This window comes from Patella vulgata, chromosome 4 (genome assembly GCF_932274485.2).
Source record: "Patella vulgata chromosome 4, xgPatVulg1.2, whole genome shotgun sequence".
Lineage (NCBI taxonomy): Eukaryota > Metazoa > Mollusca > Gastropoda > Patellidae > Patella > Patella vulgata.
The window spans coordinates 17,747,923-17,768,756 of record NC_065882.2 but is presented as its reverse complement, the minus strand read 5'-3'; the positions used below and the strand labels follow the sequence as shown (position 1 = coordinate 17,768,756).

Sequence of the window (20,834 nt, the reverse complement as noted above, 5' to 3'; positions counted from 1 at the left end):
GTTTTTCTTGGTATCTTATTCATTACATAATATTTAGGGGTGTGGGTAGGGGCTCAACTTTGGTACTCCTGCTTATTTCAGGGGTGGATCCAGAGGGGGAGGTTTGGGGGGTCAACCCCCCCCCCCCCCCCACACCTGCTCAGCTACATAATTTTTTTTGTAAATCAACTCTTTTTATGAGAAAAGTTTCTCGGCCATGTGCTTTATCCTTTATCGTCAGTTGTTGGACAGGATGGGCACTCAAAGTATGAAATAATGATATAGACATTATGTGATATCACAATTAATGCGTTGCATCCATGAAATTGAATCACAATGTCATTGTATTAATTTGTAATAAAAATTGACATCGAGGTGTTGAATTTCTCTGTTTAAAAAGCCCAATGTGTATGTATACGCCAAAATGATGATAGAGACCATGCGGGGGGGGGGGGAGTATACATTGTCTCAGGAACCTCGTAAACCTCCTCCTGCAAAAATTCCTGGATCCGCCCCTGTATTTGCTTGTATTCTAAGCCATTGCTTTGTTTATCTACATGTATTGTGAATAAGAGGGAAATATTACATATCTTATGCCCTTATGATTGATTCTATTTTATTTCTATAAGTCAATTATATTTATTTAATATACACCTACACAATATTTACAGGGGCTCAATTTCATGCAGCCATGATTGACATCATGATACAGCTAAAATAACCAACTGATAAGACATTTTTTTTTTCAAAGGGCAGTCTGAGCTCTAGTAACTTTACAAAATACAAACAGGGTTTTTGTGGGTGTAAAATTTATCTTGTTGAAAATTAATAACATACTTGTTAATATGTTATGGGTAGCTTATATGAACTGGGAGATAAATTACTTTACCTTTATTCTTCCATCGGGCATAGAGACATAGTATTAAACCACATAAGACACAGCTGGATATGTCCATATATAACTCCAGGGATATCAGTTAATTTCATTGGAAATTTGAGGTGATATGATATCTGTGTGTTTCTTATAACTATATTATACCACAATATGGGAAAATATTAGTATATCACATCTATAGCTAGAGATTCAACTTTCAGGCTTTAATGCACATGACACCAATTTGTAAAAAAACTACAAAAAATGGGATTATTTATACATAAAATACTCACCAAAATAACAAATTTATACACATCTATACACCAGACATTAAAATGACCCTTGTAATATGGAATGTACACAACAAGAAGAGGAATTTATGACATTACATTTCATTCAATTTGAATGTGTCATCTCAAATTGTCCTTATAGGCTACATTCGATTGTCCAGACTCGGTCTTATCTTTAACTTTAACGGTAGGCTTTAGAAAAACAAAAAAATTGTTACCCATGGCCATGTATTATTTATTGGCAATTTGAGAAGATAAAGTGTTCGATAAGGCGAATTGAGTTGAGTAAGCCTACTAGTATTAATCTTCGACCCGGCAAAATTTAGTGAAAGTCTACGAAAACGAGTCTACAGTAGATATAACTGTGCTACTATTTATAACTGTGTAATTATGAGTATACATTGACGACAGGATAATGACGGGATGTTCAAATGGTTTGGGATAGTCGGGACCTAAACAAACAACAGATATCTAGATACATACAGAGATAGGTAGTATCTATCGATAGAAAGGCGGTTCCATTTCCGCAATTATTTTACCCGCCAAAATGACAAATCACATACCTGGCTGTTCTGTTTCGCAGGTGAGCGTCTGATCACTGGCGATAATATCGTATCGGTTATTTCCCCTTATACCGTTTTGTTCAATAAAGATGAAATCAACAATTTGTGTTGGTTGAGTCGTAAATCAAAGTGGTAAGCCAAATGAAATTGATCGAATTTTATATGAAATAGCTAGGTTTGTTTGATTTTTGTAATTCAAGATAAAATGGCTAGATAATACCCGAAGATTTTTTATTGTCCATTTAGGACTCTAATACAACGTTTGATTAGAACCCAAACATGCCCGAATCAAAGTTAAATACAGTTTAAAATCATACATTATATCGTTATGTGCTTTTATAGAGAAATAAAGTAATAATAATCCTGCTATCCTGGCGGACTGGGTAGTTCTGGGCTCTCGGATCAACTTATTTCCTTAGACCTCCATCGCGGTGAAGAATACGTGACATGATGAGAAAACGAAACTATCTTGATTCACTCTTTCCACGGGCCACACCCCACGCATAGATCATTATATTTCCACTTTATTTTGAATCGGAGCCAATGGGCTACTGAAACCCGTGCTCACCAACCCCTCGGATCATTCCCGACAGTCCGTGGCCCAGTCCGCCCCTGATTGAACGATGTAGGTGTTAGAAAAAGGCGAATCACCCAATGCTTTAAAAAAAAATATACAAATATAGGTAGGCTATGAAGAATCCTCATGGAATTCCGAAGCTAGTTCAAATTTCGAAAAGTAATATTTTCTGCAAAAACAGTCTAGAATCAATAATACCAACGATAAAAATATCCATTATGCCAAACAGGATAACTGTTTTATTGCATATTCCTGCTATAGGGAACGCAGACACGCAAGGCTGGCACCATGGGCCAGAATAAATTCAAAGCATTTATTTTGGTTCCGAAATTAAGAACCTCTTCAAGTCTTTTCCCCATATTTTCAGCATTGATCCCTGAGGTAATAGGATCATAAAAATAGCGCAATAATAATAAGATGTAATGGGATAAACTGTATAGAGGCGACCTGAAATATAAATAATTTATAGCGTGATCTGAGGTAATTTAATTAATACTATGACCAGAATCGTTTAAGATCCGGGGAGTATTTTTGATCAATATAACCGTCTAGCACTAAAGTGTTTTTATATCATCTTCGTTTACTACGTGTTTAAGCTGAAATACACTCAGTGTCATCATTAGGGAATCGGTGATTGATTACATCATTTACAAGGAACGTCATCGAAAGACCTGCCAGCTACTACACTATACTGGAATTCTAGATAATGGCGGTTACGTCGATGCCTCAATCTGTTTCACAGAGTATTACGAAAATCTTCTAATGCCTCTGTAAAAGATGTCAGCCTTCAACAAATGACGTCATATCACGCGGCGTCAATCATTGGCTCAATAGCGCGTGCATTGTTTTCGTAAGACGTTACAGATTCGAGCAGAATGGCGCCTTTTTCTCATTTTAATACCCATTTACATTAAAATAGGAAATAATTTTTACCAACAAATACTTCAAACGTCTTTATTTTTCTAATATATAAAAAAAAATGTGTTAGAATTTAATTTGTTGGAGGAAAACAGTTAATATTTGTGGCTCATTAAGTCGCATCAATATCATCAATATCATCCTTATCAGTGATTGTGGCGGCCTAGCGAATATTCACTGCGGATCAGTGTGCGATGGATGCCCTGGCAAATTCCTGTACAATATTTCAGCTCAGAATATAGAAAAAAAAAATACTAAAGTAAGTGTTTATTTTAACAGATGAGATAAAAAAAAAATAAAATTAACTATGGTACCATGTGAAATCAATGCTCTAGGCTACCTCTCAAATATCGAGGCAATAAATCGATACATTTAAAAGCCCACATTTTCGCGTTGTAGGTCTACATTACATGCACTTGCCGCAGTATACTTTAGCAGTATTGCCTGTTCCGTTCACCATACTACCGAATTATTAGAGGTTGAGATCGCCCAGCAAAATCCATGAAATTTCCTTTTCGGGCAACAATTTGTTACAGCAATATTTATTTGATGCGGGTGATCACATAGACTCCATGGTAAACACGATATCTTTCACGTTAGGTGATTTGGTAAGGGTTAAAGCTAAGGTCCATTGCAAATTTCGTCAACAGTCACGTGCTCTAACCCTATTTATATCTCGTGACTTATGGCGAAATCTGCAATGGGCCTTCGCTGTTATCTTTTACGTAGGTAAGTTATTGGAAGTCCCCCCAGATTCAATCAACATAATGACGCCAGAGAATATTTTCAAAGACCCTCTGGTGTCGCATTAAATGAATTTAATCTTGTATTTATATTTCCGAACCTGTCTTCGAAAACGGAATTTCTACCACTTGTTTGAAAATAAACTACTAGAAATGTCATTGCTTTTACAGTAGCGACACCGCAATCTCTGTGTTAACCTTATCATGAACACGTGCTGTCCATATCCTAACATTCTTGACCTCTTGTGGTTAAAAGGTCATCTGTTAATGGTTGTCAGACGATCAAGCAGCAATACTACATCATGATAAGACAACATTAAATTTCCTAAAGAATTTCCCCCCAAAATGGAATGGAGCACGTGGCTAGCAGCATAATGTTTGTTGTTGTTGTTGTTGTTGTTTTCTGTTAAAGTTCTAAAAACCCAATTTAGTAACATGGGAATTTTTAAATACGCGTAATAAATTTTTTTTGTACTTTGATTTGGAATTTATTCGATCATCTGATCTTGTTTCTGTTGGGCCAGCGGTAGTCGAGTGGTAGGACACAGACCTCTTTCTTAGAACTTCCCGGATTCAAATCCCATCGTGACCGATTCAGTGCCGGCGGGACTGACAAGTAAAGTGTGCGTAGTCGTTCAGATGAAACGATAAACCGAGGTGCAGTCGTGTACACGTAAAAGTGGTAACTCAAAGAAGAGTAGGCGGGAATGCGACTGGAACACATAAAACTTTCAAATTAATCAGAATGGTCAAAGACTTGAAAAGTCTAAATACTTTACAAAATGTCAAGGTTGTCGTGTAGATGAGGACAGTATGGCCAGGAAACTGTAAACAGTAATAGGATATCTAGAGAAATTACACGGTGCTGTGAATAATTGAACATTTCTGTTAATAAAGTATAACGGTTTACAGATTGATGGAACAAAGCTGTTTATTACTTCACAATCTAATCCTGGTGTTCCTTAGGAAACAGAAAATAATCCGTCAATTTACTTTATAGTGACACTTAGTAACTGGATAGGGTAATTAACTATAACTCAGACCTGTGGAAAACAGCTACTTATGTGTCTAGGGTGTTTGAAGAATATTCTCTCAACGTTGTCAGGCTAATACATTCAGAGAATACTGTTCGAATCCATGAGTAACTTATAGTTAAATTGTTTCAATGGCATTTAGTAATAATTGAACGGGATATACACAGGACAGAATACAATTGCTGTTTATTACCGAGCGACGTTTCGACTAGGCAAGAAAATTTCAAAGCTATAGAATATAATACATAGTACAGATACGTGTTTATAAAATAATGCATTCCGCAATCGACAACAATTAAACAATGTCCCTATTGTGTAAATCCTACACGTAATCAACTGAATAAATCTTTGTTTTAAAGAGAGCCAATGTGGCTCTGTGAGTATGACGCTTGATCTCGGTGTTGTCCGAATAAGTCTCTGTGGCTTTTCCTGCTTGCCAATTGTGCAGGACGGGTACCGGGCAACGAAAAGCAAACCCATTGGCAGTAAGTTAAATTTTCGCCGACAGATGGAAATCGAAATAAGAGTAGGTCGTAGCGCTGCTGTCAGGGTCAGATTTCACCCATAGCATATTACATTGCGTAAGCTCCTCTTTATTCGCCCGGTCGGTACAGAAAAGTGATACATTGTACCTTATTTCACTTTATTTCGTTTCATGTCTTTATTTTAAGTGTTTCACAAAACAACTATAATATGTATTTGTAACTCGTCCCTTTAGTTTCTCTTAGTTTCAAAATATATGTCAAAATCGTGCACAAAGACGACTCATTTGGTTGAAAAGTACCCATTCTTCAGTGTAAACATTGATTGTTTTAAGAAAATGGTGTCAAATTTACGACAACATGATGCAAAACAACCGTTTCAAATTTGTCTTCTGGTCTGTATTTGCTTGTGTAATCGTTCCTAAAATACAATGCACAAGGATTAGCATTAATCGAAATGGAGAAAATGAGCGATTCAGGGATCCATTGTTTGAACTTGCATCAGATGTGTCAATATTTAGTCTGAAAACAAAGGTCGTGTTTTAAGGTTGTACAATTCCACTTGTTTGATGTGTTCATTTTGCACATATATCATCCTTTGACAATCAATAACAAAGCATTGTATTTTTGGCCCCATTTCACACGGTAGCGAACAATCAGTCGCCATGGTGAGATGCGGGGAAAACCTGACCGGTTCCTAGACGAAGTACCATTTCGTGTTTAATCTGCGTCTGAGTTAACGGAGAAACCGGAAGGCAGAATCGCTTTAGGGAGCAATTTAAACGAAGCATATAATTCCATTGGTAATTTCATTTACAAACCAACTTGTTTCTTAGTCAGACTGATATTTTCTGCCCGGATGGAAATGGGATATCTAACCATAGAGTTACATACTTATTTGGTTTACAATAGTAACATAAATAAGACGTGGTATCAGGTGTTCTACAATAAGTAGGTATATTCTGAGATGTGCATAACACCCGCCCCTATACTACTGCCTAATTGGAGCTATGGTTTTGGATAGACGATGAATTTGGGACTGATGGCCACCAAGTCACATGCTCAGTGGTTCAAATACAAAAGTACAATGCAAATCTGGTAGCTACCCCAATAGGAAGTAATATATGGTGTGTTCTAGCAAAAGTAAACGTACCTTCTCGTATTATATCATGCACATAGTATCGCTGGTTGTAAGTACAACAAACGTCACCAAACAAAAACTAGTCTAGCATGAAATTTGAAGAACAAAAGTAAGTGCCTTCTGTCATGAGAAGACATCCATCAACATCGATTTTTGTCAAATCAATCTCACAGATCAATATTTTCGTCTAGTGGCTGCTCCACTTCAAAAGATAAACGGCTAATAATATTAACGGTAGGACATCTTAATCCACAACATTGAATTAAATCAGCGACGGCACCAAAGGCGGTGGGGTAAGGCAACGGATTTTCATTCGAAGCTAGTCATATTAATGCTCCATGAGCAATTTTCCTCCTTTGTGATCTATAACAAGATGTAATTACATGTATTTGTGATAATTGGGTCTGTTATCTAGGAAATACTAAAACTCGAGTATTTTGCCAAGTATTGTACAAATCCTCTTTGGGAAACCCCATGCGAACCTCCTTCTCCGCCTCACACTGAAAACTCCTGGGGCCTACACAATTACATGTACATGTATTTCGGAAAATCTGTCAATCTAACCCGTTTCAGCGTTAACCAAATTATAGAAGAATCGTTTCCAAATCCAACCCTTCAGGGTCATCCAATTCCCAATTTCGTTTCACAGGTCAACACCAACATAACGAACTTCAAAACTATAAGCCGGGTTATGGAAGCCATTTTTTTTATATGGCAACGAGGTTTTGAGAAATGTAACATCTTTAAACAGTTTTAAGTTGACAGTTGATTAGAGTTGAGAAGATTTATAGAAAACTGCTGTATTAAGTGCATGTTTAATGGGGTGACAGATGTGTTAGTTGAAAGAGCTTATTTAAATGTAGCGATGCTTTGATAACTGCAGGTAATCAGATAAAACTGTTTTCTGGTATGTATTTTTTCATGGTAATATCAGTAAAGTGATACACGATCGGTATAGTTCGGTTTATTTACTACACGCAGTTTATCATATTTAGAGTGTTCCGCATAAACATTCATTAAATGATGGCTTCGGCCTTCGCGTTGATGCGTTCGTGCACAACTTCCCATTTATTACACTATCTAGAGTACATGATATTTTATATTTTGTACTGGTGTAGGCCCACTGGCCCCCTCCCATTAAAAATTTGCTACTCCGTCAAACTGTACTAGATGATGTATCACTGGGGTTTAATTAATGATGACAAATCTCTATGTGACTACATTCACACTGTGTGACAGGTATGATGTAGTATGTCTAAATAACTGTTCTACATGTATACTGGTACTAGTATCTGATTCATTGCAAATATATAGACTAAAGTGCAGGTGTAGATTCGAATGCTTATGAAAGTTTTCAATCCGATTCCCGGTTGTTAGTGGGTGTGTGGCAGTCGAGTGGTAAATGAAACGGGGTTTAACGTCCTACTGTTCTGCTCCGACTGAGCTAATGAAGGCGGACATACTCTATTATGAGGGAAATTTCGCCCGGACAGTGGCTCTACCCCCTACTGTTATATAGAAATCCAACTACCAAGTGCTCTTTTACGTGCACCCCAATGTGTATACAGGACCGGTTTTTTGTACCATTTGAAAGACTAGACAGCTTGTCAGGCCCTCCTTCCTGCACCAATGACAAGGGGAAATCACGCCGGAAAATCACTATGAACTTTCTCGGCCAACAACGGGAGCGAACCCGCGACCTCCGGACTAGCGAGTCACGGCCTTACTCACTTAGCCACCGTGGCTCCAATCGAGCGGTAACGGCACTAGGCTCTCGACTTTAATGTATCAGGTTCGAATCCCGGTGTAGACCGAGAAGAATCCCAGGATTTGCAAGGCAGGTTCCCACTTGTCATCGTCATCGGTACCGGCTGTGGGACCCACAAGTAAAGTGTTACCTAGTCGTTCACCCGTGTGCACGTAAAATAACCCCTGGCAGTTGGAATATAATGACCGTTGCTTTCCATTCCGTGTGTCTAGACTTTCTGATGAGACAAAGACTCCGTGTACAAATTTGTAGTACGGTACATGAACTGGCGCACCTCTGGAGAGGGAGTTTTATTCTCCACCATTATATACGTAGGCCTAACTATACAAAAATGCACATGGTAGTTTCAAAGTGATCGGGGTATTGTGTAGACGAGGCCTTTAATCCAGTCCTTCGATAGTTAAATATAGTGAAATGATATATAGAAAGCACACTCAAGGCGTTAAAGATGCGTTAATTATAATGAAAAATAGACATCATTCACTAAAAATATCACTTGACAAATATTTCAAAAATGTTTTAAAAATTATATGAAAAATTAAAACAAATATAAGCCTTAAGATACAAAGAAGTGCATCTAGCATACAACCCTACGTATGAAGGTTTAGTAATAATTATGAAATTACACAAAGTCAACAAAAAGAAAACATTTTGATCTTCACGAAATTCCTTATTAGTCACTTTAACCACATGTTCATAATGACATTTCACAAAACAATGAAATCTTTTTCTTTTTGTTTAAAACATGTTTATTTGTTTAGTCTATTCCATTGGGGGTTTATTTTCACGTGTCTATATGATTCTCACGTAGTTTCTGAAACTGTACACATTACAGACAACATACCATTGTACATTACTAATATGTCATACAATTCTCATGTAACTGTTGAATATTGACGTCGACCAGACTGTTGTTATGTAGTTTTGAAATGTATTCTGTACGTCGATTTCAATCTAATGCAACTTTTCACGCTAACTTTAATTCTTGTACACAGCTGTGGTATTTGACAACGCCCTTTATTGTGTCATTTGCATTGCTGCTTCTATAATCGGTTTCAACTGAAATGAAACGAGACTCTAACGTTTCTGTCCCAACCGGTCTAATGAAGACAATACAGTATGTTATGAGGAAAATTTTTTCTGGATAGCAACGCTTCCGTTTTGACCTATTCTTTTTTAGAATTCTGTCAAGATTTGGTTTTCAAGCACGGCAACCACAGACTTGTTTTTGGTTCCATCCGAATAAACACTCTTTCTTACCAGACGCCTTTGCTTTACGCCGTTAACCACACTTATATGTCAGAAGCTTCATCTCGTCTCATGTAGACTATCCTACATAATTGGTCTGGGCCCTGTTTCACGAAATTTTAACTAAGATAAAATCCAAATTTTAGTAATTTGATTGGATAATATTAAATTGATTTTAGTGCTTAGCCAATCAAAATTGAAGTTAAAATTTCGTGAAACAGGGCCCAGGCCATAAACTGACAGAAAAAAAATGTTTGCTTTTATTGTTAATATTGATGCTAAAATAAATACTATTATAGTAACGACAACAATATTCTGATTCTGGAGCCAGTGATACAAAATTCTGATCTTAGTCTCACTATGATAAAACTAGAAATGAAATGGGGCCTATCGTCCAACCGGGATAAAATCATATGCACGGACAGCGGCGGTTGCGCATTTTGTTCATCGAGTTCCAACCGTAAAAGGTTCGCGCCAATGAGTTCCACCCATTCGTCCACCAACAAGGGAAAACCAGAATGGAAAATCCCAAGGCACTTTCTCGGCCACCACCGGGATTGAACCCGGAACATCCTGTTTAGTATAGACCAGTGCCATACTCAATATGTCATCATGTTTTGTTTAACGATTAAGTTCCCTTCTTGAGCCACAGACGACACCCGCCATTAAAGGCCTTCCACACCACAAATAAAACAATATAGAAAGTTTTTGACGATACGCAATAAAAAATATTTTCATTAAAAACAATACAGGTCGAGAAAGTATCCTTATATTAGTTTCTATTGATTTCCCGCTTCCACCAATTGGGGTTGTGTGGTAGTAAATAATCATATCTTTTTTTGTACAAAGCTAGACCACTCTTCTTGAAGAGTATGGTTTATGCAATTTTAAAGCACATTCAGATGTGATTTAAAATTACATAATCTAATATATTTCTTCACTACATTAATATAATACATATTTTTTGGACTTTTGAGAAACATGTGACTGGCTTGTTGTGCATTTAATTAAAAGGCAATGAGATATACCCATTAACGCATGCGGGGTTATATTCTGGTTCAGATTTCAAACACATGGTAAAAACTGGTGAATATACGAACATGGTATTTGTCCATGGTTTTCCTCCCCCTTCTTTTTAATATAACAGTTTTATTAAAGCCAGACTGACATTTTAAGCATAAACTAAAACAGGCCACGAAACCATTAAGACACATCTGGTATTGACCATCATTATCGACTAAATCCTTGAAAAAACACACAAAACATACCCTAGCTCACTCGCACCATTATTATCAAAAATCATAAACAAACGACAGTTAGCTTAATTTGTTTGACATTTTTGAAAGAAAATATTATATGCTCTTAATGTTCCATTTTATATTCTTGGAATAGAAAAAATAAACATGTAGAAATAAAGAAAACCAGATGGCATGGAGCGTCATACCATGACATTAGGAACATTTTGAATAACATACTATCAATGCCACTTAGAAAGAAAATGTAAACGTCGATGTTATGAGAAACCCAAAGAAAGTTTTGTTGCAGGAGTATTGGTATTAAAACTAGGGCCGAATTAACCTATAGTAACAAACAGAAGCTCATACGTATGGGCCCCACATTTCCAAGGGCCCAGCGCCAAATGCATGCAATCTATCAATTCCGATATAATGATTCTGTACTTGCTCTGTTACTTTAACATTTCTAAACGACTGGGTGTTGAAGGTTAGATATTTTACCAATTATCAACGCCACTGGCATTAAAAATTTAATACATTAATTAATGGGGTGTGTACTATCTTTTTTATAAATCTAGAAGAAATTTAGTTACTGTACTTTGTAAGTAAAAAGATATGTTTTTTAATATTGATGATTGTAAATTTATAATGTATACATTACACGCCCCACACTAGCTTGTCTAGTCCTGGTATGATCACAATGCGAACAATTTTCAGAACAAAATAAACTCACAAGATATCTTGACCCACAGTCCGATTGAACTGTAATAATTCCCGTGGGCTTTGTAAGGAACAATAACATTCTCCAAGATATTGATCAATAATATTTGGCCTCCTTTAGGAAATCCTTACCTCATTTTCTTTAGTATCTTTTCCATCTTTAGCATCACTTTTTACATCCTCTTCGATTTTGTTATTTCCTTCTTCTGCCATTATTCAATATTCCAGAGTTTACAATATTATCTCATACGCCTTTAAACAGATAAAAGTCGATACTCCAAATTATGTCATTGAGGGGGTAAATTAGACGAGCACAATGCAGGAATCACTGCTTTTTATAGTTGTAAAACTGCCGTCTTGGGCAGACACGAGTTAACGAAACACTCCTTCACAACAGTATGAACCTGCTCAACAATCCCGCGCCGCTAAACACGTTAGCAAACTAGCGGAAAGCCTTCTCTAGCAGAGTTCAACTTTAGAGCCGTTAAAATATCGAGTCGATCGATAGTGTGCAAAATTATCCGCCTGCTTAAAACCCCCCAATATAATCTCCAGCGTTATGTTCAAGACAAAATGCCTGCACTTGAAATGCTGGGCCCAAGACGAGAAGAGTACAGTTGTGGCTATACTTTTATCAAACATACAGCGAAAATTGTAACCGAAATTGTTGATAAAATGTACCGCACTGGTGGCTGTCCCACATAAAATGTGACAGATATTAAATAATCAGTCATATATGATTCATTTATTTCAAATGATTATTTCAAACAATATCGAGCGATGAGTTTATACATTTATGACAATATATAGGTTGATGTGAGTAATAATGAACTATATAAGTTTATATGTATATATATTATCTAGGCCCATATTAATTAAGACAGTGCAAGCGGTATAACTGCACTCGACCGTACGATTTTTGGTACCCTATCTCTAAATGCGGATTTATTACGAAATATAGAATTTAGTGACGTTATTCGTAAGTTTGTATCTGAAAAATCAAGAGAAATTCACATTTATTAGATTCATTATTATAAATATGTTTCAGTTAGTAGATTTACTATGTTGCATAGAGACAAGTTATTGATCCATAATAAAGGGCATATTGCTTTTATGAATATTTCATATTTTTTTTTAATGGGTTTGAAGATAATAGCTATAGACAAAAAAAGACGTGGTCCCAAGAATTGTTACACACTGGGACACAATGATGTACGTTAAATTTGGTCCTGTACATATCTCTATATTTCATGATTAGTTTTGCTTATAAAACCATCAAGTAATTAGTAAGTATGTCACGATCTTCATCTTAAATAAATATATATATATATAAAACCGTGTCTTCCAATCTTGATTATGATTCAAAGTTTTCGCCATTATCGATTTTACTGTGGAATGTTGCTTACTAAAGCAGGAATATGTTAGTCTGTAAATTCTATGGAAATTGGTTAACGATGCATGGCAGAAATTCCTGTCTAATCAATACAAACACGACGATTGAAGAGTCTGTCAGTTAATACACAAGTATGGCTATTGAATAATAATGTAATATCTATGTATATATTATACAAACATAGATTGGATTTATGGCCGGCTGTCAATCAAAAACCTAAAGAGAGATTTCGAGATCAAGAGTAAAAACCAATACCATGAAGGTCTAATTGCCATTGCATGATTCTGGGGTAACTTGATTCTTGATGACGCACCGATCAAACAATGGATTTACTTGTGTTTTAGGAAACGAAATGCCGAACTAAAATACTCGCTTCAGAGTTCAGCAAATAGTATGAAATAGCGCGAAGTCAAAACCAAGAGTAGGGTGCCCGTGGAGAGTTTCCTGGTCACGGACTAGAAGGGCTCTTATTTACTCAGATCAGTATTGTTATTTGATAACAATTGGATAGTTTATTTAGCCAGCCTCGGTAGTTTCACGCTTATTCACCATGGCTTTAACGTACCGTACACATGCTATTCTTTTTTAAAAGAATTACAAAAGTTTCGAAAGGTTTTCAATTTCTTTTGGGTAGGGGTTCACTAGTCCACAGGTTCATTAATCCGCCGCGTTACTATTAATCACCGACAAAAACCGTCAAGAGCGTTTTGCTTTTGTCATAGCGCCCAAAGTATTGCAACACAAGGATATGCATATTGTACATATCATGCACAAAATTTAAAGGATTTTAAATAAAAAAATAATTGACAAAATTATGTATAATTGAAATGTTGATGAAGTGGCGTATTGTCAAGATCAACGACCAACAAACGGTTGAACCAGTCCACCACAATAACCTTAACCATAACCCATGGACTAGTGAGCCGCCCTTTTCATTTGCAAAGAGACTTTTACTAGCATTTTCTAGTTGATTATGTAATCGGCTACGTTAGTTAAAGTATTTATATCTAGTCTGTGAGTCTCGACTCAACAACCCCTTTATGTTGTCCAGTACACGTGTTTATCAAAGTAAAATATTCTTGTCCTTCGTGTGTTTAGTTTTCGTCTGGTAGTATTTGACTTAAAGCAAACCTCCGTAAAATACACCGTCAACCAGATTCGTACAAAAACTGTGTTTGCGGTCGCTGGTTAATCGTTAGTTAAATGGTTAATGAGATGCCGGGATGAAAGTTACGACAGTGGGAGGTGTACATAAGGATAATTATAAAAATACAACAAAAATTGTTAGCTTTTCGACAGTGCAGGAACGCTGTATTAACAAAACACCGAACGTCACGTACAATACAAATCCCAACACAAAGTTAAAGTGAATCGAATCACAAGAAACGTCTTGCGAACTTTCTTGTTATAGGGATATTGCTAGATATTACGTCTGAAGAGACAGGCTGGTGGGAGCCGCGGTGGCTCAGTTAGTATGTGGGGTTCTGGTCGACAAAGTTTATTGTATGGCAAGGAAAAACGTAACTGAACCCTTGACAATTGGAATTCGAATAGTAAGCACGTGCGCGTTGTATCATAAGGCCTATCATTGAGTCAACTGGCGTGGTTTTGATTCCTCGGTTGTACGTGACAAGGAGTAGGGTCGCCTGTCCAACCTCGTGGGTTTATTCTGGGTCCTCCGATTTCCTCCCACTGCTAAAGACCCCTTCGCGCAAGCGAATTATTAAAATAAAATTGAACCATATGTTAGTCCCAAAATGACCTAGTTTGTGTCAAGTGTCAAGTTAGTCTCGAATGCAGGTTAAACCCCATTTCTATCTCCCTCTCTCTGTCTCTCTCTCTGTCTCTCTCTCTCTCTGGGGAATTAGTTTACACAAATTAGTTCTTTTACCGACAATTAAAAATGCTGTGTTTTGAAACCTAATTTACATGGCAAGGAGCTATACATATTATTATTTCCATTTTACTGTAGTGTCTGAAATCAAAATCACAAAAGTCGATAATTCCTCTTTAATTCGTTGAATATACTGTAAATTGGAAGTCACACTAGGGGGTATACAACAAATATCAAGCGTACCTTGTCAAAATATCCCGAGGATACATATCCTCGTATTAGAACAGTAAATGATTCTTGGATTTCAGACGTTTTATATAACGAGAAGGTAAGTTCCACGTCCATTTAAAACAACCTTTAAATAGTCACAAGTAGTAGGAATAGGTATGTCTGGTATGTGGAGATTGTTCCCGACGAGTATTATTAAACTTGAGTCAAATGATTTTAATCATATGAAAATATTGTTAGTTCAAAAATCTATCATGGATTTCAAATGGTTCACAATCATACCAGCAGCGTATATTGTTATGCAAACTGGCGGGGGTGGAGTACGATTTGATGGGAACCAGTAATGCCATGGTTTCAATGAAGTATACGATATATACATAGCTTTAAAGAACAAACAAATGTGTATAAGTATATACGCTTACTTTTGTAAACATCATTGATGTGTTGATTGAAGAGAAACATCGTGGGGAATTCAGTATAAATTTTAACTTAGTCAGATGCAATGATAATGATCGCCTACTAACCAGAGTAGAAATATTATGGGGAATTCAGTATAAATTGTAAATTAGTTAAATGCAATGAGAATGATCGGCTACTACTAATCAAAAAAGAAATATTGATAAAAGAGAGACATTGTAGGGGATTCAGTATAAATTGTAAATTAGTCAAATGCAATGATAATGATCTCCTTCTAACCAGTATAGAAATATAAAGTGCATGATTTGAAATGAGGGCTGCGTTCTTAGAGAGATGTTGATCTCTTCAATGGGAAAGGGTGATGGGCACAGTAATTCATTTGGTAGACAAAAAGGGGCGTGTGCACCACTGCACTGCCGCTATTATCACATTTGGGTGACACCCAACACCTCCAAGGACAACATAAAAATATGACTTAACTTGAACCCCATCAGAATATGTTATACCTTGGCTTTCAGAAAGTTTTTGATAAAACAAACCTGGAGGTTACACATTTTTGGCACAAAAAATAACTGCATGTCGATGCAAACTAACCGAACACCCTACTATTGAATCATTGACATGCGGTACCATTTAGTTTACATCATACAGTAGATGAATTCAATAGAAATGTGTCCAACATTTATAACATGGAAGAGGTGGTTTTGTTCCTGGTTACCAAATATTTGATATAAATGCTTAACCATCAATGATCTGAAATTCAGAAAAGATGTCGTACCCCACAATCAGCGATAATTGGATTTATGATGGCGTTTAGGAGATATCTCAGGCTTAAGAATGCTGAAACATTTAACAATACATGTGTCTTTCTGTGGCATTACAATACCACCGTCTTACAATACGCGTGTGCTTATCACCCCATAGAAGTAATAGTCTGTGATGCAGTAATTTAACTTACACTTGGCCGGTACCAATTACAGGTGAGTAGACTGGAATAGAAGATTAATTTTGTGTGTCACGAATCTAGCTCACTAACCACTGTGTCTTTTTCCCATTCATGTGAATGAATATCTAAACAACAGTTCGTATAACATTTGAAGCCACAAAAAAGGCCTGTATAACGCCTCTTTAATTTTACATTATATTTTACGTTGTGAAATGAAAGTCAAGCGAATAAATAATATATTCGCACGTGTTTATGAATCTATAATTTAATAAAATAGGGTCTATATAAAGGATTGGTCGTGTTGACTTGAAAAAGGCCTCCCTACGTGATGTATATGATTATGTATGGTCTTCATCCTTATAATGTGATGTCTTTAAACCAATCCAGGAGAATTGGTATTTTTAAATAGAATATAGATCAGTGTTATCTGAATATAACCTTAATACTTTCTTGTAGGAGATAAAAATATAAATAGAGCATAAAAACAAAAATTAAACCCTGCATTGTTTGCTATAAAATCACTTCCACGTCCAAGATTTGAAAACTCGTATATTGATATGCATAAAATTAAAGATTTTTAACTGTGTCATTCATTTTTATAATGATTAACATTTTCTTCAACTGGTTTAAAAATATACATTTGGATACATAGGTGACGAAAAGGTATTCCCGAGAGACCGAAACATTAAAATCCTAATCCGAGCGTCCATGCTTTATAGCTTATTCATTAGCCGTGGGCTATAAAATTTAACTAGCGGAAAGGTGGACATAGATTTGCATAATCACACCACGTTTTAAAATATGTAGAAGAGTTGTAGATTTGAACTATCGCTCAGCAATGACCCCGAAGGTCAATTGAGGTTTTCAATTCAGTATTTAAAGGTCAACTACTTACATGAGTCATTTATTCTGTCAGTTTTTTAAAAAGTAGTTTTCCCATGATATATAATATTGCAGTTTGTACATGTGATGAACTTTCAGCATAATTAAACAAAGGTACGCGAGTCTATATAACCTATATGAACTTTTCATATAGGCCTACCCGAGAGGGGGGGTTGGGTGGCTGAGTGGTTAGCACGTGCGTGCTTTATCATAAAGCCTGTCATTGAGTCAACTGGCGTGGTTTCGAATCCCCGGTTGTACGTGACAAGGAGTAGGGTCGCCTGTCCAACCTCGTGGGTTTTCTCCAGGTCCTCCGGTTTCCTCCCACTGCTAAAGACCCGTACGCGCAAGCGAATTATGTAAATAAAATTAAACCATATGTTAGTCCCGAAATGACCTAGTTTGTGTCGAGTGGACGTTAAACCCCATTTCTCGCCCTCTCTCTCCCTACCCGAGAGAGAATCAGTGCATGAATGAAATGGGGTTTAGCGTCCTACTTTTAAGCTTAAACAACCGGGCTTATGAAGACGGGCATACACCATGCAATGGGCGAAACTCTACCTGGGTTGTTCGTGCCATCCAATCCAATTATATAGACGCTGTTCCTTGGAAGGAACCCATCCTGCACCAGAGAGAGAGAGAGAGAGAGCGAGAGCGCAGCACACCCAGTCTTTTCGGGACTAACGAAAGGAATATCATTATATTGTTTTATGGGTCTTTAGCAGTGGGACCCGTTAAATACCTAAGACCACTCGGTAAACCTCGGCAGATTCCGTTACTCTACATCTAGCCTCGGCTGTATGACGATAAGTGATATGTACCTACGCGATGCGGCACCGGTTTACTTATTAGGAAAACTTGCCGCTTTTAAAAAGAAGTTATCAAAATCGCGTTGTTTGAAGAAAATCGGATTAACTTGAAAGAAAAAAAAACAGCTTCAGACTCCGAAATATTTGTATGTTAAAGCATTCTTCAAAGGTGTCGTCATGGGCAACGCCGTTGGTAACCCGGAAACTTGAAAGTAGTTCCAATGGCGGACTTGTCATACAGCCGAGGCTAGATGTAGGGTACTGGAATCTCCCGAGGTTTGCCGGGCGTACCTAAGACGTGGTGTTTCTAAAAAAAAATAAATAAATAAATAAATAAAATAAAATTAATATAACTCGAGTCCCAAATCCTAGAAGATAATTTGAGCTTATGTTTTTTATAGTATATTTGATTAATTAGTACCCTCAATACAATACGTAGGCAGACCTATTCTATTCTGTTGTTGGCAACGATTAACCCTACCCCCAACGTCACTAGGCCTGCTTGCTTGTGAACGATCAAGCCTTTCTGAAATAAGAAGTCAATAACTTTTTAGTTAATTCGGCCCGTCTTAAAATTAAAAAAAGTTATTGTGATCTATATTGCCTTATACTGCGGATTTATTTTCTGGTCTTTCTTTTGTATAGACTTTTAAAAAAAAAGTTAAGACATTCTAGGTCAAGTAAAAATTCAACAAGGTATTAAGGAAAAAAATGTTTTCGCGTCTTGGAAACAAGAATTTCTGTTTTACAACATGCAGACTTCGTTAATTCTATAGGGTACTTGTCCAATACATGACTGAACAAGTAGCCAATTAATTTGGTCTATCGCTATTCTGAGTAAGAAAAAAAAAACTCCTTTAGAATAGAGAAAATGTGCGAACTGAAGTGTGAATATTTCCTGAAAGTCAAAGTGTCCCGACAATTTACTCTATACATGGTAGTCTTCGAGTCAATCTAGATTCTAGACAGTTTTTATTGATCATAGGAATTAATCAAACAGCAAAACATGTCTTCTATCATGAACAGATAAGCTAACCCTAAATTCGATTTATACGTATGAAAAAAGGCGCGAAACTGGATTGTCAACATCTGTTTTCTGTGTGGCTGAAAGAGGCCATATCTTTTTTTCGACTTTTAAAAAGCTACGAAAAAAGATTTCATCGTTATCTGTTTTAAAAATCTGTCAAAGAGTGAAAGTAATAAACCAAAATTTAATGGAAAAATCTATAGATTAAAATACCCAGGGGGGAATGCTATCTCCTCGAAGCCATTTACAATAACTAAGTTATAAACCTAATATAATTGTTATAATACATGAAGGAGTGAGAGGATAGTCACCAGGATACAGAGTTTATAATCAATGATTTCTATAATGGTTTCTGATGTTTCTATACAGAAATATATAGCTTTTCCCGGGTCAACTAATAGGCTTACATTAAGCTCAGATCGGGTAGTTGCGGTATGGGATCTTGATTCTCGACTATAGCGTGTACCGGTTTCGAATCAAGAATTAACAGTAGGACTTCTCTAAACCGTAAATAGCAGATATAGTGACTTAAAATGGCGCCCTCCTTTTTGATCTGGGCCAAAAATGAAATTGTCGATTTGATTGGATTTTATATATTCATCTGTCAGTGTTCAAACTTTTACGTCACATAAAGCCAATATTGAGATAAAGCCGATTGTTTGAGATACAGTCGAGTGTGTGTTCCCGTTACAGTAAGCCAGAAACCAAACCATAATTAGTAAGCAAACCAGCCACCGCTTGAATCTTTGCAAACAGAAATGGTAATCGAAATATCACATCGTATCAACCCAAATCATTGCCTTATTTTTAACATAAATCAAAACTTTATTTATGAATATCTACAGATAACAAATTAGGCGCTGGTGTAGTTTAGTTTACTTTCGCTTTATTCAACTTTATTTTATACCCTAGGACAGATTAGACACACCCTTTCAGTATTATACACAGACAAAGAGCTTTAACTTAAAGTCATTGGTATTTATTTAACTAACGTGGACATGACTTTATAAACGTGTCACATACTAAAACAGCCATCTTGAATGGACAAAATTCACGTCTGAAATTTCGTACGATGGTGTCAAATCCTGAAACTAACATTAGCAAGAATATTATTATAAGCTATTATAGTGGGAATACTTTTAGGAACATCTGATATTACTTATACGGACAATATTGGGATTAACATTGTTGTTGATTCTTGTATTAAGGTTTCCAATATTCCAAAAAGTTAGAATCCTTAAAACAGGGATTAGCTCGATTCTAGCTAACCTTTTGATTAAAATTTATATAATTTTAACAACAAAGCAAACTAAATAAACCAATTACAGTGAGCCATGATTTTGGACGATTTAATGAACATTATCTATGAATGTAGGGATACTTGAATGCAGCTTACAGATTTCTAAATATTTAAAATTGACAGTTATGATACTTGTTTGAACGTTTCGTAAATTCGCACAATTATCGATGAACAAAGGTTTGGCGGTGGCGGGAGGGGTGGGGGCGAACCGAATGGTTAACGCGTGGCGTGGTTTCAATTCCCCGCTAGTACGTGGCAAGGAATAGGGTCGCCTGTGTCTCCCAATCCAACCTCGTGGGTTTTCTCCTGGTCCTCCGGTTTCCTCCTACTGCTAAAGACACCTACGCGCAAGCGAATTAATGAAATTAAAGAACAATATTGGTGTCAGTCATTATCACATATGTGATAGAACTGGTTAAACACGTT

General features: G+C 36.5%; 1 protein-coding gene across 17 annotated transcripts in view; it reads right to left on the bottom strand.

Annotated features, from left to right (window-relative positions):
* Positions 1 to 16,422, bottom strand: part of LOC126817838 (protein 4.1) — a 67,767-nt gene extending 51,345 nt beyond the window's left edge. For 4 of the 17 annotated variants that reach the window (XM_056100572.1, XM_056100575.1, XM_056100581.1 and 1 more), the window contains exon 1: positions 11,705 to 12,229. In XM_056100572.1, the coding sequence (XP_055956547.1) occupies positions 11,705 to 11,785 (81 nt within the window). In that variant the 5' untranslated portion in view covers positions 11,786 to 12,229. Of the gene's footprint in view, positions 1 to 1,146; positions 1,289 to 11,704; positions 12,237 to 16,402 lie in introns of those variants that run through there. The other 13 variants (XM_056100566.1, XM_056100576.1, XM_056100583.1 and 10 more) reach the window with 10 other exon arrangements.
* Between the last annotated feature and the right edge of the window lie 4,412 nt (positions 16,423 to 20,834).